The sequence below is a fragment of the Mugil cephalus genome, chromosome 2 (genome assembly GCF_022458985.1).
Source record: "Mugil cephalus isolate CIBA_MC_2020 chromosome 2, CIBA_Mcephalus_1.1, whole genome shotgun sequence".
NCBI lineage: Eukaryota > Metazoa > Chordata > Actinopteri > Mugiliformes > Mugilidae > Mugil > Mugil cephalus.
In genome coordinates this window covers 34,003,765-34,030,797 of record NC_061771.1, presented here as the reverse complement: position 1 = coordinate 34,030,797, position 27,033 = coordinate 34,003,765, and the positions used below count along the sequence as shown (strand labels likewise).

Below are 27,033 nucleotides of genomic sequence, written 5' to 3'. Positions count from 1 at the left end.
TTAAAGAGTACTTATGTGGGGAAGTTCCAGTTTAGACACAATAAAAGACAAATTCAACTCAATAGAAACCTGTAATAAGTTGATTTAATGATGCATACATCAAAAACAAAGATTCTGAAGTCAAAACTCCTTTGAAAGCAATCTTTCAAAAATATAAATCAGTGTGTAGAGATGATTCTGAGACGGATCCTCAGGTTAGGAAGATGCATGAGTCTGGATTGATGTTGGCATTAATGAGTCATTAGAGAACCACTGATCAGTGAAAGAAGCCACCACCAGGTTAATCTGAACCACATCCTCTAATCACAGGTCAGTATCTGGATACTAACAGACACTAGTTATAGTTTCAGGTGAGCACTCGTAACTCTCCCCCTTAAACCTGAAGATGACACTTTTTCATCTTAAATCTTTATCTTTTACCACAATTAATACACATATGTAAACACATCTATATGCTGAGGGACTGAAAGGGAATAATGGGTGTCTGTCTGTGAGTATTTATCTGAGTCTCTACACACAAACTATTGTTGCATCCTCAACCTCTGGATCATCAGGACACAGCTCATCCTCTCAGCTCACATATCGTCCTCTTCAGGAAGATCACCACCTCAATTTGTAGAGAGAAGAATGAAGAAGAGATAAATTAATGTTTCCTTCATCAGCTGTCAGTCAGTGATGCAGCTCATACAGTATGTCTTGACTTTGGTAATAACTGTGTTTAGGACAATAATGTTGAATGTAGCACGGACTGACTACAACTCTACTCACCCCAGAGTCTCCAGTCTACAGTCTGGACTCTCCAGAAAACCACACAGCTGCTTCACTCCTGAATCCTCCAGGTTGTTGTTACTCAGGTCCAGATGTTTCAGATGGGAGGGATTGGACTTCAGAGCTAAGATCAGAGAATAACAGCTGATCTCTGACAAACTGCATCTCCACAATCTGAATAAAGAATAAAAGATGTAGATTAAATCATGAATTATTTAATCACATGGGTTCAGGTTTTAAATGTTCAGCTCAACATTACTGTCTCCTAACAGCCTTATGCTTCACTGATTTTAAAAAACTGTAGTTTTGTATAGCAACTGCTACAAACACACATCTTGAACTAAAGGACATTAACAGATTGATGGAGGAACATGAACTAGATTCAGTTGGTGATTAAACATATCAGATCTACAACAGTAACAGACAGTGAACTCACTCCAGAGTCTCCAGTCTACAGTCTGGACTCTCCAGAAAACCACACAGCTGATTCACTCCTGAATCCTTCAGGTTGTTGTTACTCAGGTCCAGATGTTTCAGATGGGAGGGGTTGGACTTCAGAGCTGAGACCAGAGAATCACAGCTGATCTCTGACAAACTGCAGCTCCTCAACCTGAATAAAGAATAAAAGATGTAGATTAAATCTCCTCAGAAATGTTAGTGAGTGACTTTGTCCTTGTGTTATTGTGGATCTTCATGTCTTCTACAGACTAATAACACCTAGGCAAAAACAGAGTAATGTATTGTACGCTGTTCAGTGTAGTGAGGAATGTACAGACTTGTACATTGGGGAAACAAAACAACCCATCCACAAACGCATGGCCCAACACAGGAGAGCCAGCTCATCAGGAAACGACTCAGCAGTCTACCTCCACATGAAGGACAAAGGACACTCCTTTTAAGATACCAAAGTCAAAGTCCTGGCCAGAGAGGACAGGTGGTTTGAGAGAGGAGTAAAGGAAGCCATCTATGCCAAAGTGGAAAAACCTTCTCTAAACAGAGGAGGTGGACTGAGATTTGATCTGCCATCTAATTACAATTCAGTCTTCACTTCTGTCCCAAAGAAGTTTCAACACCATTTTCGCCTGGAGACTGGAGGCTCCCACTGACAATAGCTTCATAAGAGCTATATTCATAGGGTTCCCCCCATTCAAGCACAGGTAAGTACCAGCCATTATGGAAATAGTGGCACCAGTTTCTGGTCTTGCAAGTTTCTGATGGTTTTACCCACAGAGTTTTATATTTAAACCTCAACTTCCCACTAGTCTCTCAGAACTGAAGATGCTACTCGGATGAAACGTCTTCTGGTAAATTCTTTGCTGGTGTTGCTCTGGGCTGAATCTCTGCCTGCATGTTAGGGTTCTCCCGGGTAAACTGCATTTTCCCACGTCCTCGCTGAGGAGCATCCACCGTACACCAGCTGGTACAGGCCCGTCATGTTCAAGCTGCAAAGAGCTGAGCCAAACCACAGAATGACAAGGAACTACCTGATCTCTTAACAAACTGAACCAAATACGTGTCTGGTAGTTTATTTTTCATTTGTGAAAGTTGTAAGTGCTGCTCATTTTTGTTGTCAGCCGTCCACTGTGATCAGCTAATTAGACAATATCACTGGATCAAGGGCCAAAACCCGACGAGTCAAACTCCGGTTCACTGGCTCGGCTATTGTGTAGTGATATTGTAATTATCAGCTGTAGTGCTTCTTTTAAAGTAAGTAGATTGGAAGTTTTCTGTCTACTTTTAATTTTTTTCCACTATGACTCACATTACACTGAGCACTTTAAGCATAAACGGGCCAAGAGAAACAGAGAAAAGGTCTACTTTATATGAACTGATGGAATTTAAAAGGTCTGATGTTATGTTTGTTCACGAGACTCACAGTGATGTTTCCAACGAGTCCGACTGGAACAGGGAATGGGAGGGGGAGGTGGTACAGAGCCATAAGACCTCCACCAGTAGGGGGGTGGCCATTCTATTTTCTAAGGGGGAAGGAGATTTTAACTGTACAGAGAATCATCTGTTAGACAGAAACCACCTAGAACCACACACTGCATCACAGCTTGTTTTTAAAGCATGCACTGAAATCGCATGATGTGGTGGATGTGTAGAGAAAAATGAATGGAGACAGAAGACAATATACCTGGGCCCACTCTAGAGATGATGTTATTTCTTTAGCTAGGTTGGATCAGTTTTCTTGTTTCAAACATAATTTTTATGTTTTTAAAGACTGCAGAATGCTGCCGGGTGGTTTTACTGATAATTTGTAGTCATTAGTAATGTTTTAATTTCTAACTTGAAGTCCAAGACCGCTTACTGGCATTGTAACACTGTTTTTTTAGATGACTTCCATTTTAAAGATGTTTTTAGATTTTTTTGGAGATGTTTTAAGCAGAGGAAATCAGACTTTAAATCTATGAGGCAGAGGTGGGATTACGGAAAAATAGAAATAAAGCAGCTCTGTCAACAGTACACTGTTATGTCAAGAGATAAAGAACTGGTGTCCCATCTTTCTCCTTTGTTCAGATTATACATTTCTGTCCAAAGCACTGGCCAATAGACTGAAAGAGGTGATGGATCTTATCTTAGTCCAGAGTGATCAGACGTACTGTGTGCCTGGTAGGTCTATGATAGGTAATGTTTCTCTAATTCAGGGTCTTTTGGACATCTCTGGGTCTTTGGGCATTAACACTGGTCTTATTTTGTTGGACCTGGTAAAGGCCTTTGACTGGGTTGAGCACCATCTTACCTCTGGAAGATCTTGGAGAGGTTGGGCCTCAGTTCTGGTCGCCACAATCAAAGTGTTGCACCAAGACATAGAAAGTGTACTGAAGATTAATGGAGACTTAAGTGTCCCCTTCAGAGTGGGTAGGGGGTAGAGACAGTGCTGCTTTCTGTCGGGAATGCTGTATACATTGTCTATCAAGCCTTTGCTGTGTAAAATAAGAGCCACAATGGAAGTGGTGTTTTTACAAGGTTTTAGTGTGAGACATCTGCTTAGGCTGATGATCTTATTATTGATCTTATTATTTTTATTCAGAACCAGGAAGAGGTCAGTAAACTGGAAAGCATAATTCAAGATTTTGGTGTGATATCTGCTTCAAAAGTTAATTGGGAGAAAAGTGAAGCACTGGCATTAAGGAACAGGAAGCGGGGGTTACCCAGACTACCAGGAAGAATTAAGTGGAAAAAAGACAGTTTTAAATGTCTTGAAGTATATCTGGGGGACGATAACACTGTACAGCAAAATTGGGAAGGTGTAATAGAAAAGATAAAAGCCAAATTAAATAAATGGAATTGGTTGAAGCTCAAACTTTCTTATAGAGCGAATGTTGGTTATTAATCAGCATCGGCACACGTTAGCCTGTTTAGAACTCCTAAAGGTCTAACAGCAAAGCTACAAACTGTGCTAAATGCAAGGGGGGACATGGCCTGGTACATATCCTGAGTAGATTATCAACATTCAGACTGCAGTTTTTACAGACACACCTTTTAGGTCCAAAAGATCTGATGTGGAGGGACGTGGCAAGATGTATTTTAAGAAGGACAGAAGGACTGGGACTAGATACCTTGGTTTTATCGAGGAAGAGACTTGACCCAACCAGCTCTCTTCACTGGCTCTTAGAGGAGCCTCTCATCAAAGAAGCCAGACTGGACATAGAGGACAACTCAACACCAGGTCTCTCCAAGATGCTGAGCTCCTGTGGACTCTTCACGCTGTGGGTATTGGTAGATGTAGCTGTACATGGTCTGGGAGACGCATCAGCGGTGGCTCTACATCTGAGGCAGAAGTTGGTTCGACAGACCAGGAACTTCTTGAGACTGTGGATAAAGAGGCTGACAGAGGAGGAACTAGAGATGCTACAGGAGTATAAAGATGGGCCGGAAACTCCAGATGAGGATGACCCCTTTCCTGAGCTGGTCTTCACAACTAATATGAACGACTCTTCAACCTCAGATGCGGTGGATTTATGTGCTGCCAAAAGGAAAAGTGGTGTATAATTCCTTGGTGAAAGCCTTAAACAGAGGCAAACTGGTCAGTCGAGAGGACACTGTGGAGGTCTGAGCTGCAGCAGAGGAGTGAGGCCGGAGTGGAAGATTTTTTAATGATAATAATAAAAATAATGATGCATTGGTTTTATATTGCCCCTTTTCCATTTATAGATGCTCAAAGCACTTGCAATTGTACGCATTTCAAAAGGTGTTAAATAAAGGCAACTGGACTTGTAGAATTTCTTGAAGACGTTTCGCCACTCTTCTGAGTAGCTTCTTCATTTCTGATAGACTAGTGGGAAGTTGAGGTTTAAATAGGAAAAACTCTGTGGGTACACCCATCAGAGAGTGGGAGACTGGAGGCTCTCACCAACAATAGCCTCGTTAGAGCTCCATTCATAGGGTAAGGACCCCAGGCACACAGTTCTTCCCTTTCAACGATAGGTAAGTACCAGCCATTATGGAAATAGTGACCCCAGTTTTTGGTCTAGCAAGTTTCTGGTGGCAGTACAGGTGAAGTCCAGTTGCCTTTATTCAATGACTTTTGGATCATCATGACCTGGATGACTGAGAACCTTTACAGACAACTGTATGCATTATTCATTCGCTCACACAGTCACACCCTGGTGGTGGTAAACTACCCCAGTAGTCACAGCTGCCCTGGGGCAGGCTGACGGATACGTGGATGCCAGTTTGCGCATACAGCCTCCGACCACCACCAAACATCACTCACTTGCAATCATACACCAGTGAGCACACCCCTGGGAGGAGGTGGGTTAAGGGTCTTGCCCAAGGACACAACAGACAGACTAGGGATAGGGCGGAATTGAACCGCCAATAACCTTTCAGTTATTGGATGACCGCTCTACCTCCTGAGCTACTACTGCCTTTATAAACCACCAATTAACAAAAGATCTGCAGATTTACATTGGAGGATTCTATGCGGAGCTGTTGCAGTTAACGCTTTTATCTCCACTATAAACCCGACAGTATCCAGCAACTGTCCTTTTTGTGGGCAAACAGAGACTGCCTTTCACTGCTTTTATGACTGCAACAGACTCAGGACATTTTTTATATTTTAGAAATAGTTTTTAATTGTTTTAATGTGACATGGTAACGTCACCTTGGTTAGTGGTAAAAAGGCCAAAGCCCCTAAGTGGGACCTTTTAAAGTTTTTACTCAGAGTTGCTTAAATGTTCATTTACTGTAGTAGGAGAAACACAGTGGACAGAGTGGGACAGAAGGCAGTTCCTATTTTTATTTCATCAGTGAAAACCAGAGTGTGGATTGATTTTAGGTTTTTTAAGGTAGTGAGTGACATGGCTGATTTTATCCAGAGGTGGTGCTAGATGTGTGTCTAGAGACATTCTCACCTTTAAAAATCTCTCTCTTTCTCTCTCTCTCCCCACCTCTTTCACACTCATGTGCATCCTCCACACGCACGACTCTGCATCTGCCGTAGATTTGGCTCTTAACGAGACGCCATCTTGGCTCAGCAGAAGCAACGCAGTCCACATCACGTCATCGTCGTCTTGGCCACGTGACTCGGTTGCCATCTTGCTCACGTCACTCCCGTGACATCACCATTCTCTCTCTGTCTCCATCCCCTTTTCATACACATACATACACACACATGCACAGACACACATCACTTATGTCATTCCTATTATTGCCAGTTGTAGTAACTTCATTTTTAGCATTAATAATTAAATTATTATTGTATGTAATGTTATTGTATAATTGTATATTGTATATTGGATAACTGTTGCTTGTAAAAATCCTGTTATAATTTAATCTGGCATTGTGTTGTTTGTTGTAATTATACACAGTAATATTTGTTGGATTCATGACAGCTAGAGCTCAAACTCACACTTCAAAACCTTTTTGAGACTGTATTTGTTTGGTTCCCTGAAGTTTACTATTTGTAGTAACTGATTAACGATTATTTCCTTTAATTATTATAATTGCCAAGAACCAGATTATGCCCCGTACTGGAGCCCAGGGAGGAGGTCTTGCCTCAAGTGGAGCAGTTAAAGTATCTTGGGATCTTGTTCACGAGTGAGGGTAGGATAGAGCGGGAGATCGACAGATGGAACGGTGCAGCATCTGCAGTGATGCGGCGCTAAACCGGTTTGTCATGGTGAAGAGAGAGCCAAAGACAAAAGGCAAGGCTCTGAATTGACTGGTCAGTCTACGTTTCAACCCTCACCTATGGTCATGAACTCTGGGTAATGACCAAAAGAACAAGATTGCGGATACAAGCGGCTGAATTGACTTTCCTTCACAGGGTAGCTGGGTTCAGCCTTAGAGACAGGGTTAGGAGGTAGGACACTCGGAAGGAGCTACTGCTCCTTCATGTTGAGAGGAGTCAGTTGGGGTGGTTTGGGCATCTGGTGAGGATGCATCCCAGATGCCTCTCATTAGAGATGTTTCAGGCATGTCCTACCGGAGGGAGGCCTCGGAGTCGCCCAGGACACAATGGGAGGATTATATCTCCAGTCTGGCCTGGGTGAACCTGAGGACTCCTCTGGAGGCCAGAGAGCCTTCTGGACTTCCCTGCTGAGGCTGCTGCTCCCATGACCCCAACCCAGAAAAGTGGTAGACGATGATGACGCCAATGAAGAAAATGAATTAGATTCAGATGGTGATTAAACATATCAGATCTACAACAGTAACAGACAGTGAACTGACCTCAGAGTCTCCAGTCTACAGTCTGGACTCTCCAGAAAACCACACAGCTGCTTTAATCCTGAATCCTTCAGGTTGTTGATACTCAGGTCCAGATGTTTCAGATGGGAGGGGTTGGACTTCACAGCTGGTCCCAGAGAATCACAGCTGATCTCTGACAAACTGCAGCAACTCAACCTGAATAAAGAATAAAAGATGTAGGTTAAATCTAGTGCGTCATGTTGAACTGACTGATTCTGTGAATCTTCATCATGTCTTCTACAGACATCATCGCTTTCTGACTAAACCCAGTAACATGTAACACCAGTTGTAGCATCCCTTCACTGCTTCTATGTGTATTTTAGAACAGATGTTAAAGTTTCCATGATGACTTTCAGTCTGGTGTGATGTTGGTCCCTGGTTGTATCTCTGACATGTTAACCCTCCAGTAGAGCTCTGTTACTAATTCCTGGGTCCAGGCTAAAAACCAGAAGAGTCTGAGTCTTTGTGGTCAGAGACCCTTGACTCTAGAAATGAGCTGAACCTTTTGTCCGGTTCAAATGAAGAAGCTGCTGCAGTTTAAACTTCACTGATCAGAGATCTCTTCATACACTCCATGTTTAACCTGTGAGAGATAAAATAGTTGATAGTTCTGAAACAGAGTGGGAATCATTCAGCAATAGAAACTCTGTTCTGGCTCTAAACCACCAACACTAGGACAGGTCTCACCTGCCTTCTTTCTGCAGTCATTCCAACAGAGTCCTGTCTCTTCTCCAGCTTCTGTTTGAAATCCTCACACTGAGCCTGAATCCTGCTTTGTTGGGATGTTTGGGCCTGTGTTAGGCTGCTGTTTAGGACTCTGCTTTAACACACACCTCACCACAGCAGCTGTGTGGCTTGTCTCTGTAGCAGCCATGTCAGCTTCTGATCCATCAACATCATCACAGCTCCTAACTTCACCTTCATCCAGTTTTCCATTCATGTCTTTCTCTTCTTTCTCTGACCTGTCTCTCTCTCAGACTTTTATCTGTTATCATCAGATCTTCAACAGCCTCATTCACATCCTCACACACTCTACAGCCTCATCAGTCCTGACTTCATCTTCACTGACTGATGGAGCACAACATGAACCTGTGGAGGCTCACATCATCTCCCCGTCATGACTCCACTTCTGTCCCCTTTAAATGAACCCTGCTCAAGTCTTTCACTTCTATTCGGAGCCACAAGGAAAAACTATTGTTCAGACATTTGGGGAAAACGTCTTCAGATCTGGAAATACTGAACATTTATCAACATTTGACACATTTGACACATTAGTCATCGATATGAATTGAGTAAATGAATGAGTCAATAAACCTCCAACAGATCCAGTCGGTGTACTGACCTCAGAGTGTCCAGTCTGCAGTTTGGACTCTCCAGTCCAGCAGACAGATACTTCACTCCTGAATCCTTCAGGTCATTGTCACTCAGGTCCAGCTCTGTCAGATAGGAGGGGTTGGACTTCAGAGCTGAGGACACAACTTCACAGTGAGTCTGTGAGAGTCCACATCCAGCAAGTCTGTGATTATAAAACATATATAATTTCTTGTGAAATCGCATCATTTCCATTCTAGATCCAAACTGAATGAGTATGAAACAGAGTGAGGTGATCATCTCATCTTACTGTGTCCACACTTTGTCAGTGTGATTCAACAGAGGCAGAATGAAGACATCTGGTTGATGAAAACATTTCTTCAGTTTGACTCCAGAACATTTAGAATGAGTTGAAGTCAGTGAACAGTTCTAGTTGGAGAGATGATCTCTCTGTATTACCTAATACAATCCTGCACAACCTTCAGCTATGAGGACAATCTCCTGACGAACCAGCTCCGAATTTGGGTTAACACCCTCTCTACATTTGAGATTATCCTGAAGACTTTCCATTTTGATAAACCCTATAGTTAGAGTTGTCTCAGATGATCCTGTATTATCCTTTACTTATAATACTTCAAGTTTAGACTGATACACTGAGCACCTCTTCTCTACTTTATGTTCTCTGGTCTGGTTTGTGATTGTTCCTGTTAATGGTCACATCAGGACTCACCGAGCCTTTCTGCAGTTCCTCACAGCTGGGATCAGTCTCCGTCGTCCCTCCTCTGATGTGTTGTACTTCTCCATGTTCAACTCATCCAGAACCTCCTCTGACATCTGCAGCATGTAGGCCAGAGCTGAACAGTGGATCTCAGAGATTTCCTTCTCTGATCTGTTCTCTGACTTCAGGAACTCTTGGATCTCCTGGTGAACTGAGAGGTCGTTAATCTCCATCAGACAGTGGAAGATGTTGATGTTTCTGTCAGGAGAGATTTTATAAGTGTTCATCTCCTTCAACTGTTTGATAATTCTATTGATGATTTCTGGACTGTTCTCTGTCTGACCCAGCAGACCTCCTAAGAGTCTCTGGTTGGACTCCAGAGAGAGGCCATGAAGGAAGCGAACAAACAGGTCCAGGTGGCCATTTTTACTGAGCAGGGACTTCTCAATAATTCCAAACAGGAAGTCATCCAAACATTTAGTATTATACTGGTGATCTTTACCCAGGAAGTTCTCCACCACCTCTGTCTTCTTGTTGGTGGAACAGTGGAACATGTAGACTGCAGCCAGAAACTCCTGAACGCTCAGATGAACAAAGCAATAGACTAATTTCTGGAAGATCACACTCTCTCTTTTGAAGATCTCTGTACAAACTCCTGAGTACACTGAGGCCTCTGTCACATCCAGATCACAGCGCTCCAGGTCTTCTTGGTAGAACATGATGTTTCCTTCCTCCAGATGTTCAAATGCCAGCCTCCCCAGCTTCAGAAGAACTTCCCTGTCAGCCTCCATCAGCTCATGTGGACTTGTCTCATGTCCCTCATGGTACTTGTTCTTTTTCCTCTTTGTCTGAACCATCACAAAGTGTGAGTACATGTCAGTCAGAGTCTTGGGCAGCTCTCCTCTCCGCTCTGTAGTCAACATGTGCTCCAGAACTGTAGCAGTGATCCAGCAGAAGACTGGGACTGCACACAGGATGTGGAGGCTCCTGGAGGTCTTGATGTGGGAGATGATTCTGCTGGACAGCTCTTCATCACTGAACCTCCTCCTGAAGTACTCCTCCTTCTGGGCGTCAGTGAAGCCCCGTACTTCTGTTACCCTGTCAACACATGTAGGAGGGATCTGATTGGCTGCTGCAGGTCTGGAAGTGATCCAGACCAGAGCCGAGGGAAGCAGGTTCCCCTTGATGAGGTTTGTCAGCAGCACGTTGACTGATGCCTTCTGTGTCACATCAGACACAACCTCACTGTTGTTGAAGTCCAATGAAAGTCTGCTTTCATCCAGGCCGTCAAAGATGAACAAAGGTTTCCAGACAGCCAGCTCCTCTGCTGTGACCTTCTGTAATGTTGGATGGAAAACATGGAGCAGCCTGAGAAGACTGTACTGCACATCTTTGATCAAGTTCAGCTCCCTGAACGAAAGCACAATCACCACACTGACTTCTTGGTTTTCCAACCCCTCTGCCCAGTCCAGACTGAACTTCTGCACTGAGAAGGTTTTTCCAATGCCAGCGACGCCGTAGGTCAGAACCACTCTGATGTGTCTCTGTTGGTCAGGTAAGTCTTTAAAGATGTCCTGGCACCTGATTGGAGTGTCGTGGAGGGCCTTCATCTTGGAAGCTGTCTCAAGCTGCTTCACCTCATGTTGGGTATTAACCTCTTCACTGCGTCCCTCTGTGATGTAGAGTTCAGTGTAGATCCTGTTGAGGAGGGTTCCTCTTCCTCTCACATCAGTTCCTTCAGTCACATGTTCACTTCTCCTCCTCAAACTGATCTTATGTTCATCTAAAACTTTCTGCAGACCATCTGCTGAAAAAAGAACAAACACGAGACAGGAAAAAAACAGTCATCCCTGTTTGAAGCCACAAATAAAAGAAGAGTCCATCAGCAGACAGATGGACAGTCTCACTTGTTCTGCGTCTTTGTCCACACTGGGGACAGGAGGAGTGTCCTGATGAAGCAGACTGGTCCCAGTATGAGGTGATGCACTGTCTGCAGAACCAGTGTCCACAGCTGGTAGAGACTGGATCCTTCAGGACGTCCTGACACAAAGCACAGGAGGATGGCTGCTCCTCCACAGAAACAGGACTCCTCTTCCTCTCTCTGTCAACACATTTCTTCATCACTAACATCATTTACACATTGTTGGTGAAACATATCAACATTTGACATCAGAAGCTCAGACGCTCACAGAGAACAGGAACAGTTTGAATTGACCCCCTTAGGTTTCAAGTCTCCTGTTTTCATCAACATTAATGAACTGCTTTTCCCATCTGTCTGTCTTATTAAACACTGAGTGATCTACCTGCTGTTTGCTGTTAATACAAACTCAACATTTCCTGCAGAGACTTCACAGAAAAGCCATCAAAGAGAGCTGGTTCTGTCCTTCACTGTTTGAGCTTGAGTTAGTTCAGTCTGAACTGAGCTTAGAAGAGTCTAACAAGTGTTACTGATAGTGAACTGGACTGATAGGGAGGACTGATCAGATGAAGATCACACTCTAACTATACTGGCTAGTTGCTACACATTGACTATGGGAGGAGGAGAAAACTGTAGTTCAGTCCATCCACTAGTAGCCCAGCTGGAAATCTGTACACACTTCAACATTAGGACAAATATATATGAATATTGATGAGTGGATGTTCTGAAATGGAGCTTCTCAGGTGTTTTACTACAGAAATACCATCAGTACTTCCTGGTTCTAAAAGCCAGACTAGGATCTTACCTGCCTGCACTAAAACATCTGCATCATGACTATAAATCTTTCAGTAGAGCATTTCTGCTTCATCCTAAAATCATCATCTTCCATCAGGTCAGTTTATATTAGAAACAATCTCTTACTTTGTGTCTGAGGGTCCAGGTTCTTTACAGATGTCTGGAGGTTCATCTTTGGATCTTCTGGATACTGTAGACTCTGCTCTCTGTCTGTGGTACTGACCTCTATGAAATCATATATGTTTTATTCTCATCAATCACTTATAAACTCTGAGATAAAAGTAAATTTCAGAAGCAGTAAACACACATTGTACTGCCCTCATGATGCAAGGCTAGACAGTCAGTTAACGATTTGTTGAGGTCCTTCAATAATCACAAGGCTTGTCTTTTCTTGTCTTTTTAATGAAGTCTTCTTGTTACTGTAAAACTGAAAATTGTTACAGACAAAAACACATATCTGTAGTAAATAAACATTGTTACAGGTACATTTCAATCAGTGTTCAATGAAGCTAGCATCTGCTGTAATTAGCCAAGCACATTTTTCCAAGAATTTGTCATAACACCCTTTACAAAACATACAAGTATGTAACGAATATCCACAAAAAATGCTTACAGATAAATATCTTCCGAGGCAAAAGCTTTGAAACAACTACAGCAATGTGAATTCATCAGTCTGCTTAGCTTGTCTGTGCTCTACATGCAACAGAAAAAAATCTAACTGTATAATATAGCTTGAAACTAAGGAACAGAGCACTCACTCCAACGTCGTTTTTCTAAACCAAAGAACAGAGCGCTCACTCTGATGGAGTTTTTCACAACCAAGAACATCAACTTTTTTAAACACTTTTATCTACTCAGTTATTAACTTATGAACTTATTTAACTTAAGATGTTTACCTTTTAAGAGCAGCACACACACACTCCAGCTACTGCAGAATAATTACATGTTTCATGTTTGTAACAGTCCTCTGAGATTAGATTACGTCATGTCCGTTTTGGGCGATGCTGTCATTTAGCACTATATGTCAAGCAAGCCATCTAAATATGGCAGATAGATATTAGCAACATGAGATTTTATCCACGTTTGCACATTTTCAGGTTACTTGCACCCACTTTTGTCAGAGGAAGACACCATGATGGACTGATTTTGTTAGTGGTTGTGTGTTTTTTCTGTTATCAGGCAAAGAAATATCTGATAGAGCAGTTAACATGTTATTGTTCTTATGTTATTGTTGTAGTTAGTTGTTGATTAATGTATAAAGACATTGATTTTGGAATATTGTGAAAATGTCAAGTGTAGCTTTGAAATAATTTTACTTGTACATAATTAAAATAGTCATGGTTGCTTTTGACTGGAAACACAACAGGTGTTACTTTTTGTGATTGTATGAAAAAATTAAAATGTTTCAAGCAAATTTCCATGATAACTTTGACCCAAAATACTTTGCAATAAACAGTGTAACATGTCATTTGATTTATTTATTTTTTTTAAATCCAAAATGATGTTTAGAACTTGCTTTCAAGTCTATAAGATCAGATGAATGAACACACAGGCCACTAAAACCACAGATAAGCTCAAAACTTGCTCAAAACGTAATGTTCACAAGAACTTCATTAAAAAAATATCTAACACAACAATCAGGAATAATATGTATTAATACAGCTTTTTATGTTGAGTCTCAGTGGAATGGCCATTCGTGACTAGCAACACAAAATTGTTTATCACCAAACTCAACATGAGGGTTAAGATGAGTGATAAATTAATTAGTAACAGTTCTCTTACTTCGTGTCTGAGGGTCCAGGTTCTATACTGATGTCTGGAGGTTCATCTTTGGACCAGTCACTCTTCATAGACAGACAGCTGGATACTGTAGACTCTGCTCCGTCCTTCTCTTCCTCCATCTTCTGGACTTTAGTCAGTCTGAGAAGTAAACCACTAACACTCAGTGAGTTTATAGTTACAGTCAGTTTTCTCCAACCAGCTGATTTCTTAACTTTCATCCGATCAGACTGAGGTCAAACATAGTTTCACTGAAGACACTGTTCTCACAGAATTTATTTTAGCTTAACACTTAACACTAACACGACAAGGCAACTCAGTCAGATCCATATTTTTTTGTTTTCCTATAGCTACATGTGTTCTAATGTCAGCTACCATAGCTAAGAGCTGGCTGAGCTATATTCTCCAAGAAACAATAAAAGAAGCTAACATAAAGACATACTTTCACTCCAAGCAACAAAGTGCCATCAGATTTAAAATCCAACACCAGACATCCTCCATGTTCTTTAATGCAAGTTATTAGTGTTAGTTTGACCACATCACACTCATCACTCACCCTGTGTCTACAGTTCACTGAAGGACAAGAACAACTTGTTTAGTTTAACTCATGTTGAATGATTCAGTTTATCTACTTCTACCCACACAACCTATGTTTTATGGTTTTATGAAGGGTGTGACTGAGAGAGAGGGACAGCAGAGATGCCTGAGAGACCTAGAGAGTGAATGGAGGCCTCTTTCTCTCTCTGAGCTGTTACTGATTAGAGCAGAAACAGAAACCAACCAAAGGTTGGAGTTCAGAGACAAGTGAACACAGACAATAAGGAAATAAAGACAGAGTCTCTGCAGATAAACATACTGTAATCATCTCAACTGATCAATGATTCATTTGATACCACTCTTTTACAGCTTTTGTTCTTTTCTTTTTATAACTCGACCAAAGCATCTTGCACCACTGAATGAGACCTGGTTGGATTCTAAATATAAAATTACCTTCATTACAATGACAAACACTGCAACATCAAACTCATTCTCTCCTGATCTGTAGTGTAGAAATGATCAAACTTCATATACAGATGTCCTGTGTCAGTATCAGCGAGAGAAGAAAACTAAGAACAGTTCATGATCTTGGTTCATGTCTTACAAAGAGAGAGAGAGAGACATCATGTAATAGAACTATTCTACAACGCATCCTTTTGTCTTTCATTTACCTGATGTGACAGTAGAAACAGGAAGCTGCAGGTCCTCAACACTAAACACAGTTCCAGACGTTTGTAGCAGTTATCTTGTGTCTGAGGATCCAGATTCATCACTGAAGTCTGGAGGATGAAGTTTGGACTCTTCATAGACAGTCATCTAGATCCTGGAGAATCTGCCCTGCTCTGCCAACTTCTTCACTGTCAGAAGTTCATCGTGAATCTCCTTCCCTCCACAGTCAATAAGGGGAAAACTGACTCAAACGATAACGTAATGTTTTGTTAACACTCACCTAGTCGTTCTCTTCCTGTTTTCATCAAACTCGATCACCTCTATTCAGGTGAGCTCCTCCCCTCTCCATTTACAGGAAATCATCCGAGTTTATCTGTGTGGATCAGACTCACTACATGATGTGTTTATGAGCACCACTCTCAGCTTGAACTAAAGCCATGTCCAAATGTACGATTACGATCCAGTTTTCCTTGGCACTGTGTCGAGTATTTCTTTGTAAATATTGATTGATCCGAATCTAGTTGTAGAAAGGCCGCAGTACCCAGGCCTATGCGTGATGCTGTTTCTGCTAGAGACCTCAGCCAAAAAAGGAAGAAGAGGCAGAGCATGCATGTCAACCTTGCGTGCCCTATACAAACATACAGCCCGGATTAGAGTCCGTAATCCTTTTTAGCTCATCCTAGTGGCAAAGTAGCATTATATATTGGACTCAGCCACCCAACAATGGTCAGTATCTGATGCAGCACCACTGATGTTGTTATGCACGTTTGCATGTCTGCATTCAACAAGCTTTCATCTCAGCCTCTGACCCTCACCTCAGAAGCCCCAAGGACCGAGTCCTGTCACCCTGACACCAACACATTCATATCCCATCACAGTTCACTCACCATCCTTAAATCCACTGATGACACCATCATAGATCTCATATCTAGCACCAAGCAGCACAGTCAGTGGGAGCAGGAAGTCCAAGCAGTCACTTCACGACACCACAACAACCTCCTGCCCCAGCCAACACTACATCCCACATCCATATCTCAGAGAACCATCAGCACATTCATTTATATGTCATCACACACTTAACACCATCAATTTTCTATTTATATTCTCTTCATGTTCCAGAAAATTATAAAGAAACAACCAGTGTCTTTATTTAAGAAAAGCCCACACCAACAATCCAACACGTTCACCGTTAAACCTCCGGACCCATTTGACTTCAAGAACCCCCAGGAGTGGGAGAAGTGGATAAAAAGATTTGAACTGAAACATTTTAACTGAAATAATTCAAGACGTATTGGTTTCTGACCAGCTGACCAGTGTCGTCATCCAGGAAGAAGGATTGTTCCAGTCCACCGTCTGATGGCATTCTGGGGGCCATCTCCTTCCTCAGGCAGGCCGCAGAGTGGAGGACAGCACAGGCCATAGTAACGACACATGTCCTGTCTGGGCTGAGCTTAGATCACCTGGTTGTGGGTTATGCAGCCGTCCCTCAGCACTCTGTGGGACAGCTGTCTTCAGTTGATGTCTGATATCTGAAAGAGATTACATTAGAGAGAGACAATATTTCAACATTGCATCTTCGCACAAAGTGGTTTCAATTGGAGGGCCCGGGGGACCCACTCCAGTGTTGGGTGGAGATGCAAAGAAAATTTCAAAAGGTGATAGGTTAGCTCATGTGTGCACTCTCATCAGAACCAGGGCCAGGCATCTTGGCCACAACAAACCTGTCTCGTGGCAACATTTGGTTAATTTGGCTTTTAGCGTCCCATTCTCATGCTTCACTGCACCTCTCAATTGCGGGTGGTAGGAGCAGTGTGTTTTAAGGTCAAAATAAAGTTGTTCAGACAGCTGTGTTAGGACCGTGTTCACAAAATTGTTTCCATTGTCTGAGGAAAGTTATTCTGGTATACTCCATCGGGGAATAAAACAATACATCATACAACACATAAAACAATAATCTGCTGCGAAAGATGTGAAGCCTTTTAATAAACCAGTATTTTTGTAATGATGTAGACATAACCTTCTTTTGACACATGGTCTAACCCATGCGTCAATTAGCAAAAGCAGGATAGAGAGTATTAGGCAGCAGGGTTTGTGATCAGGGCCATACCAAATGCCGTCAAGATAGGAACAGCCACTCGTGGACCAGAGTGATTGTTTAGCAAGGGTAGAAAGGGAAGAGAGATCAGAGAGGGAAGCAGGAGGAGAAGTGAGAGACAGAGCAGGAGGGAGGGTTGCAAGAATAGAGTAAGTGGGTTGTAATGCAGCTGCTTTTGAGACAGTGTCTGCTTGTGTGTTCCAACTCTGTTTTTGCTGAGTGTGTTAGCCACACATTTGCATTCAAAGTGTGTTCAAATTTGTGTTCAAAGTTATGCACTTCTGAACTTTCACATGGGGAAGTCCCAGGAGGACAGTGTGACAGTGCAACCAAGAGAAATATGCCTTTGGACGGAGTCTGTCACCGTGTTTCTGTAAAAGAACAGAGGTCATGTTACCATTTCTTTCATCGACAAACTGAGTGAAAGCTTTGCTAGAATCTGGAATCCCCAAGGTGGGCTGGGATTGTAAAGAAAGTTTAAGATCACAGAATGTTTGTCCTGCAGCAGGTGTCGATGTGACACAAAACACCACTTGCTGGGCTGCCCTTCTGGACTAATCTTTTTGACAGGACAAAAGGGAGTTTGAACGGGTGAGTCATTACACGGATGATGACTCTGGCTGACAGTAGGGATTTGAAAACAGGTGTGATCCCCTCTGTAGCATCCTTTCTAAGCGGATATTGGTGTTGTTGTGGTCTGTAGCCTGATTTTGGTACTATTTGGACTGGAGGACAGTCTTTAATGAGGCCTATGTCATGTTAACTGGTAGACCACAAAGTAAGAGCAACTTTGGATAAGAGCGGGGAAAGGTATTCAGGGGTGAGGGCAGCAAAATAGTGACAACGCAAGTACGTGTTAGTTGATTTAGAATGGAGGAGCTCCCTGTCCCTTCCCTGTCCTCCCCGGGATCCCTTCCAACACAGGCCTGTCTCTGTTCAATTCTAAGGCTCTGCTTATTCGGTCTAGGCTTCCAAACTGATACTAATATTTGGCTCCATGCCTGACTTCAATAGACTCTAACAATAAGATCAAACATTCAGACTGTTTCTATCAACTGGAGCTGAAAACAGAAATCCTCACTGAGACCAAGCAACCAGTTTGACATCTGAGAGACTTGGACCAGATCACGTCCTGTTTCTGTGGAGAAATATGGTGTGACTTTCTTTTCTTTCTTTTTTTTCCCTTTGTGTGTCTGTGTGTGTGTGTGTGTGTGTGTGTGTGTGTGTGTGTGTGTGTGTGTGCGTAATGCAGTGTTTATTGAATTTTGAAAACATGGGAAAATGTGCAGAGCCTTGTTATACAACAATAAATCTACAACCTTTAGGCCAGAAAGAGAAAATGTCCAGACAGCTCCACAAAGAATGCAAAAAAAATCCCCATATTACCAAATGGCCAAAAAGTAACTAACCCCATCAAATGCCACTTATGTGGAGTCAGATAGGTGCGATAACATATATTGAAGTGAATAAACCGATGATTGGGAGTTTTTGACAAGCCTGTAACATTGTCCCATGAAATATGGTGACTTTCTATTCATTTCTTTTGTGTAGCATGGGGGGTTAGGGTTAACCCTGACCTAACTATGTGAATTCATCTGAATCTGTACAGTATTTACATTTACACTGTGTCCTGGGTACATTTTTAGGTATAAAGTAGGTAGACACGAAGAAGAGCACTTTTTTGTGAGATATTATATATTAAAATTTGTACATAGTAACATATTATTAGAGACAACAGATTGCACAAAGCTGCCAGACATTGTTTTGGCTTCTCTGTCTTGTGTTATGAGCATGTGGTGGTGTGTAAACTACAAAATTAAATTTTCCTATAAGGGGGTAATAAAGTTGTTCTGAATTTGAATTTGAAATCCAATTAAGAATAACCCTAATCCTAATCCTAACCCTAACCCGAATGTGTAAGGACAATGGACCCACTGGGCTTCTGTGGTTAATATGACTTAGCTGTAACAGTATGACTGGAGTGTTTGGGATGCCAGTTAGGTCAGTGACTAACAATTCTGTGTGAGTGTGAGTCACAAAGAGTCTTCACAAAGACGATCAACAACTGTAGAGTTGGGGACGAACAGAGGAGATAAATGTGTGTTTCCAGAGACTCCCTTCATCAGCTGTCAGCCAGTGATGCAGCTCATCCAGTCTTGACTATGACACTAACAGGACAATACTGCTGAATGTAGCATGGGCTCACTACTACTCTCTACTGACCTTAGATGGTGCAGAAGTGGGTTCGACTCATTGTCCAGGATGGTTTTCACCTTGTGAAGCATTCTCCTGTCTGACACCACTCTCAGAGGGTCCAGTTTCACTCCCACTACGTCACCGGCCTTGTGTATCCGTCTGTTCAACCTGTTGGCGTCCGCTACCCTCAGCCTGCTTCCCCAGGACACAACACTGGCCCCCACAGACTCATAGAACATCCTGATCATAGTCCTGCAGATGTTAAAAGACCTCAACCGCCTCAGTAAATAGAGGCGACTCTGGCTCTATCTGTACAGGGCGTCAGTGTTGTTTCCCCAGTCCAGACTATTATCAGTGTGAACCCCCAGATACTTATAATCCTCCACTATGTCCACACTGACCCCCTGGATGGAAACAGGGGTCACCGGCGCCTTGGTCATCCTCAGGTCCACCACCAGCTCCTTCGTCTTTGTCACATTGAGCTGTAGATGGTTCTCCTCACACCATGTGACAAAGTTGTCCACAACAGCCCTGTACTCCACCTCGTCTCCCTCTGATACATTCAACCACTGCAGAGTCATCAGAAAACTTCTGGAGATGACAGGTCTCTGTGTAGTGGTTGAAGTCCGTGGTGTAGAGGGTGAAGAGAAAGGGAGAGAGGACAGTCCCCTGTGGGGCCCCAGTATTGCTAACCGGCCTGTCTGACACACAGCGTTGCAGGCACACATACTGTCGTCTGCCAGTCAGGTAGTCAACAATCCACGACACCAGGGGGGAATCCACCTGCATTGCCATCATCTTCTCACCCAGAAGAGCTGGACGGATGGTGTTGCAAGCACTGGAGAAGTCAAAGAACATGACTCTCACAGTACATCGCCGTCTTGTCCAGATGGGCATAGACACGGTTGAGTAGGAAGATGATGGCATCCTCAACTCTGAGTTGGGGCTGGTAGGCGAACTGGAGGGGGTCCAAAAGTGGCTTGACCACGGGCAGGAGTTGCTCCAAGATGAGTCTCTAAAGGGCATGATGTGGGAGGTCAGCGCCACCAGTCTGTAGTCCTTTAAGCCACCGGGTTGCGGCGTCTTTGGCACAGGAACTAGGCAGGACGTCTTTCACATCACAGGGACCCTCTGCAGACTCAGGCTCATTGAAGACATGCTGAAGAACTCCACAGATCATGTGATCATGGCTTGAATCTGGAAATGAGCTGAACCTTTTGTCAGGTTCAAATGAGCAGAAGAAGCTGTTGTAGTTCAAGCTTCACTGATCAGAGATCTCTTCATACACTCCATGTTTAACCTCTGAGAGATAAAATAGTTGATGGTTCTGAAACAGAGTGGGAATCATTCAGGAACAGAAACTCTATGCTGGCTCTAAACCACCAACACTATGAATGGTCTCACCTGCCTTCTTTCTGCAGTCATTCCAACAGAGTCCCGTCTCTTCTCCAGCTTCTCTGTGTATTTTAGAACAGATGTTAAAGTTTCAATGATGACTTTCAGTCTGGTGTGATGTTGGTCCCTGTTAACCCTCCAGTAGAGCTCTGTTACTAATTCCTGGGTCCAGGCTAAAAACCTTGAAGAGTCTGAGTCTTTGTGGTCAGAGACCCTCAACACTGGAAATGAGCTCAACCTTCTTTCTGCAGTCAGTCCAACAGAGTCCTGTCTCTTCTCCAGCTTCTGTTTGAAATAATCACACTGAGCCTGAATCCTGCTTTGTTGGGATGTTTGGGCCTGTGTTAGGCTGCTGTTTAGGACTCTGCTTTAACACACACCTCACCACAGCAGCTGTGTGGCTTGTTTCTGTAGCAGCCATGTCAGCTTCTGATCCATCAACGTCATCACAGCTCCTAACTTCACCTTCATCCAGTTTTCCATTCATGTCTTTCTCTTCTTTCTCTGACCTGTCTCTCTCTCAGACTCTCTGTAGCCTGTTTTTATCTGCTATCATCAGATATTTAACAGCCTCATTCACATCCTCACACACTCTACAGCCTCATCAGCACTGACTGATGGAGCACAACATGAACCTGTGGAGGCTCACATCATCTCCCCGTCATGACTCCACTTCTGTCCCCTTTAAATGAACCCTGCTCAAGTCTTTCACTTCTATTTGGAGCCACAAGGAAAAACTATTGTTCAGTCATTTGGGAAAAATTCTTCAGATCTGGAAATACTGAACATTTATCAACTAAAGAACATTCAACACATTAGTCATCGATATGAATTGAATAAATAAATGAAACCTACAACAGCTCCAGTCAGTGAACTGACCTCAGAGTCTCCAGTTTACAGTTTGGACTCTCCAGTCCAGCAGACAGATGCTTCACTAATGAATCCTTCAGGTCATTGTCACTCAGGTCCAGATGTTTCAGATAGGAAGGGTTGGACTTCAGAGCTGAGGCCACAACTTCACAGTGAGTCTCTGAGAGTCCACATCTACTAAGTCTGTGATCATGAAACATACGAAAACATTTAAGGAAAAAGAAGAAACTTCTCCTGACGTTTATAAACCAGAGAACATTCGACACATCAGACAATTAATTGAATAAATAAATAAAACCTACAACAGCTCCATTCAGTGAACTGACCTCAGAGTCTACGCTCTGCAGTTTGGACTCTCCAGTCCAGTGGACAGATGCGGATCCTGAATCCGTCAGGTCAATCATAACTCATATCCAGTTCTGTCAGATAGGAAGGGTTGGACTTCAGAGCTCAGGCCACAACTTCACAGTGAGTCTCTGAGACTCCACATCTATTAAGTCTGCATTTAGAAAACATATAAAATATGTTGTAAAATCAGATAATTTGCATCCTAGATCCGGACTGAATGAGTATGACACCTCCATATTTCTCCAACTAGATAACTAGATCTTAGTGCTGCAGTTTGTCCATGTTAGCGATAGTTCTTCCACTCATATTAAAGTTAGTCCCGGAGTTTCACAACTGTGCTAGGACCTTCACTTAATATATTTAGGAAAAACTGAATAACATCCCGTGGTTATGCAGATAACAGGGTAACGCACAGTTGTGGTCTGGGGTGAGTTTGGTTCTATCAGTCAAGATGTCACCCTCGCATTCTTTCCCGTACTACATTTTTTGGCTTCTCCGATGAGAATTCATATAAACGGTGAGGTTACGTCACACGATGGTTTCATCTAGACTCAGTGTAAGGTCCCTTCCTTGTGTATTTTGTGGATTCTATAAAGACAGGGTTGTCTCCCTTTGCCCAACTGGTAGTAGCTACACTTGAAGAAGTACACCCACAAAACCAAAATCAAAAACTTTATATAGTATATACCATATAACAATTGGACAAGGGGAAGGCAATTGACAGACTCCCCCACTCCCTGCTCCAATACAAAGTTGTCCATAGAGCCCATATATCTAAACTGAGACCATCCAAGATGTTCCCAGATATCAGTGGCAATTGTGAGAAATGTCAAATCCCACAAAATGTGCTGCAGTGGTGGCAGGATGGCAAAAAACAAAAACACAAGACTGGAATGGAACACGCTTGGGGACAAAACCATGGCCTGAATATAACAACGACGCAATGGAGAACAAAGGGAAAGGCAGGAATACATAAACACCCAGGGGCAGAGGGACGACGAGCCACAGGTAAGACAAATCAGAAAAAGGGAGAAGCCAATAATCACTCAAAGTAAAACACAAGGGGGCACAACAGACAGGTAACCAAGAAAATTAACAAAATAAAACAGGAAACTCAAAACATGATACAGTCAGACATAATCATGACAACTGTTGAGTGAAATGAAGAACCACATTCATCTTCACTGACTGATTCTGTTAATGATTACATCAAGACTCACTGAGCCTTTCTGCAGTTCTTCACAGCTGTGATCAGTCTTTGATGTGTTGTACTTCTTCAGATCCAAATTCACAGCACACGGTGACATCTGCAGCATGTAGGCCAGAGCTGAGCAGTGGATCTCAGAGAGTTCCTTCTTTGATCAGTTCTTTGACTTCAGGAACTCTTGGATCTCCTGGTGAACTGAGAGGTCGTTCATCTCCATCAGACAGTGGAAGATGTTGATACTTCTGTCAGGAGATCAGTGTTGATCTTCTTCAGGTTGTTGATGGTTCTCTGGATGATTTCTGGACTGTTCTCTGTCTGACCCAGCAGACCTCCTAAGAGTCTCTGGTTGGACTCCAGAGAGAGGCCATGAAGGAAGCGAACAAACAGGTCCAGGTGACCATTTTTACTCAGCAGGGATTTCTTCATGACTCCAAACAGGAAGTCATCCAGAGATTTAGTGGAATACCAGAGGTCCTTCCTCTGTGGCACCTTTGTCTTGTTGGTGGAACAGTGGAACATGTAGACTGCAGCCAGAAACTCCTGAACGCTCAGATGAACAAAGCAGTAGACTGATTTTTTGGAAGATCACACTCTCTCTTTTGAAGATCTCTGTACAAACTCCTGAGTACACTGAGGCCTCTGTCACATCCAGATCACAGCGCTCCAGGTCCTCTTGGTAGAACATGATGTTTCCTTCCTCCAGATGTTCAAACGCCAGCCTCCCCAGCTTCAGAAGAACTTCCCTGTCAGCCTCCATCATCTCCTGTGGACTTGTCTCATGTCCCTCATGGTACTTGTTCTTCTTCCTCTTTGTCTGAACCATCACAAAGTGTGAGTACATGTCAGTCAGGGTCTTGGGCAGCTCTCCTCTCTGCTCTGTAGTCAACATGTGCTCCAGAACTGTAGCAGTGATCCAGCAGAAGACTGGGACTCCACACAGGATGTGGAGGCTCCTGGAGGTCTTGATGTGGGAGATGATTCTGCTGGACAACGCTTCATCACTGAACCTCCTCCTGAAGTACTCCTCCTTCTGGGCATCAGTGAAGCCCATCTTGCTCATCTTTGATCAAGTTCAGCTCCCTGAACAAAAGCGCAATCACCACACTAACATCTTGGTTTTCCAAACCCTTTGCCCAGTCCATAGCTAACTTCTGCACTGAGATGGTTTTTCCAACGCCAGCAACACCGTAGGTCAGAACCACTCTGATGTGTCTCTGTTGGTCAGGTAAGGTTTAAAGATGTCCTGGCACCTGATTGGAGTGTCATGGAGGGCCTCCATCTTGAAAGCTGTCTCAAGCTGCTGCACCTCATGTTGGGTATTAACCTCTTCACTCTGTCCCTCTGTGATGTAGAGCTCAGTGTAGATCCTGTTGAGGGGGGTTCCTCTTCCTCTCACAGTTCCTTCAGTTCCTTCAGTCACATGTTCACATCTCCTCTTCAGACTGATCTTATGTTCATCTAAAACAGCTGAAAATAAGAACAAATATGAGACAGAATGAAAACCCGCATCCCCATGTCAAGCCACAAAGAACAGAAAATTGACTTTAAATTACTTTTTTCTTCTTACAATGAAACAATTTTTGAGGAAACTTTAGTAGCTCGTCTGCAGCTCTTCATCTAACAGCTCACTGTTGTTGTTCCTTTCTTGTTGTAATACTTTAAACTTAGCTTCCAATAAAACAATGCCCCATATATCCCTCTCTTGGCTTCGATAGCACCACAAACCAAATGCTGCTAATCAGATGACACATACACTGCATTTCCTCTGGCTGTTTAACAATAAAAGCCCCCCACTGGCTCGTCTCAACGGTAATTAACAAACCTCAGTTATGAATGAAGAAATCTGTGGATATGTAAGAAAAAAATGAAACTAGATGATGATACACTAATATATGTCAAGTTTAAAGTTTCAAGTTTCAAGTTAAGAGCTACATACAAACTCATCATAACAAAGCAGTTTAAGGAAGGAAATTATGATTTGTATTGTTAATCTTGTCCGTCCTCCCTTACACAGATCGACTCTGATAGGCTGGTTTGAACTGGAGAAGAGGCCTATCAGGGTATATATAGGTTGAGAATGTTGTTTGTGTGTGTGGGTTGTTTTTTTTTTTTTTTTTCTTTGTCTGTATGCTATGGGAAGAGCAGCACCCCATTTTTCTTTGTTAGAAGACGACTCTTGATGGACAATAAAAGTCACTCTTTACTATATATTTATAATGATCTTAAATCCCAATGATGCAGAACACAACAATGTGTCTGGATGGAATCAACAGGTTTCCAGTTATGAGTCCATCAGCAGACAGATGTACAGTCTTACTTGATCTGGGTCTTTGTCCACACTGGGGACCGGAGGAGTGTCCTGATGAAGGAGACTGGTCCCAGTATGAGGTGATGCACTGTCTGCAGAACCAGTGTCCACAGCTGCTAGAGACTGGATCCTTCAGGATGTCCTGACACAAAGCACAGGAGGATGGCTGCTCCTCCACACTAAAATCATTTACACATTGTTGGTGAAAAATATCAACTTGTCACTGTCCAGAAGTAGAGACTTGGCAGTAAAAGACTTCCATCAAAGAGAGCTGTTTCTGTCCTTCACTGTTTGAGTTTGAGTTAGTTCAGTCTGAACTGAGCTTAGAAGAGTCTAACAAGTGTTACTGATAGTGAACTGGATTGATAGGGAGAACTGATCAGATAAATATCACACTGTAACTATACTGGCTAGTTGCTTCACACTGAATATAGGAGGAGGAGAAAACTGTAGTTCAGTCCATCCACTAGTAGCCAGTTGGAAATCTGTACACACTTCAACATTAGGACAAATATATCTGAATATTGATAAGTGGACGTTCTGAAATGGAGGTTCTCAGGTGTTTTACTACAGAAATACCATCAGTACTTCCTGGTTCTAAAAGCCAGACTAGGATCTTACCTACCTGCACTAAATCATCTGCATTATTTCTACTTCATCCTAAAATCATCATCTTCCATCAGGTCAGTTTACAGTAGAAACAGTCTCTTACTTTGTGTCTGAGGGTCCAGGTTCTTCTTTGAAACGTGGAGGAAGATTTTTGGGCCTGTTACTCTTCATAGATAGACATCTGGATACTCTAGACTCTGCTCCATCCTCCTGTTCCTCCATCTTCTGGACTTCATTCGGTCTGAGAGTTAAACCAGTAACACTCAGTGAGTTTACATCAACTTCAGTTACACTCAGTAATCTACCAGTCAGATGATTTCTTCATTAAACCGATACTTTTAAAACCTTTTTTGAACCACTCTGATGAATTTTAAAAGCTCATATACACATCTTGGCCAAAAAAAGGTTTCACCAGCCTGGTCACCAGATCTCGTGTTGATGATGGGTCTTGGTGCGTTCCATTTATACTCAGATATTGGAGTTTCCGGTTGAAATTTTCAACTGGAATGTTCCCTTCAGTTGGATTTCCTCAATACGCCCGAGATGAGTTACCAAGATTACTGCCCAGTACATAAACAGTAATTAGTAGCTCCCATAATATTGTGTTTATTAGCACTTCGGATTAGTTGCTGTTGCCCTAAAGCGGTCATATAGAAAATATTTTTCCACATACATACGTTGAAATGCTGTTATATTGTGATTGAAGTTTTTTATATGTTATATGGGAACTATATGCCCATGTTGCGCTAACAGCGACTAAAAACAATGGTATAACCAAAACAGAGCCAAACACTATTGTGCCAAATTGTAATTA

The 27,033-nt window shown here is 42.7% G+C and overlaps 1 protein-coding gene across 6 annotated transcripts; it reads right to left on the bottom strand.

The window, feature by feature from the left end:
- Nucleotides 1–65: 65 nt before the first annotated feature.
- Nucleotides 66–26,441, bottom strand: LOC125003536 (protein NLRC3-like). 6 transcript variants are annotated; one of them, XM_047577525.1, is made up of 10 exons: nt 26,323–26,441; nt 13,989–14,126; nt 12,333–12,431; nt 11,401–11,594; nt 9,506–11,300; nt 8,807–8,980; nt 7,447–7,620; nt 1,205–1,378; nt 769–942; nt 66–607 (listed from the first exon to the last, which is right to left on the bottom strand). In XM_047577525.1, the coding sequence occupies exons 1-10, from the start codon at nt 26,439–26,441 to the stop codon at nt 601–603; spliced, it is 3,048 nt and encodes a 1,015-aa protein (XP_047433481.1). In that variant the 3' UTR covers nt 66–600. The 6 variants fall into 6 exon arrangements, 2 of the variants coding, with proteins under 2 accessions (XP_047433481.1, XP_047433480.1); XR_007112221.1 differs by lacking the exons at nt 66–607; nt 769–942; nt 26,323–26,441 and adding exons at nt 4,332–4,829; nt 6,129–7,323; nt 15,194–15,500 and having other exon boundaries at nt 1,317–1,378; XR_007112222.1 differs by lacking the exons at nt 66–607; nt 769–942; nt 26,323–26,441 and adding exons at nt 4,332–4,738; nt 6,129–7,323; nt 15,194–15,500 and having other exon boundaries at nt 1,317–1,378.
- Between the last annotated feature and the right edge of the window lie 592 nt (nt 26,442–27,033).

Excerpts from the sequence above, each read along its gene's own strand:
- LOC125003536 (XM_047577525.1), bottom strand. The coding sequence starts at position 26,441 with ATGGAGGAACAGGAGGATGGAGCAGAGTCTAGAGTATCCAGATGTCTA. Across the intron at positions 1,379-7,446 it reads TGTAGACTGGAGACTCTGAG|GTTGAGGAGCTGCAGTTTGT; the intron begins GTCAGTTCACTG and ends TTCTTTATTCAG. Across the intron at positions 943-1,204 it reads TGTAGACTGGAGACTCTGGA|ATTGTGGAGATGCAGTTTGT; the intron begins GTGAGTTCACTG and ends TTCTTTATTCAG.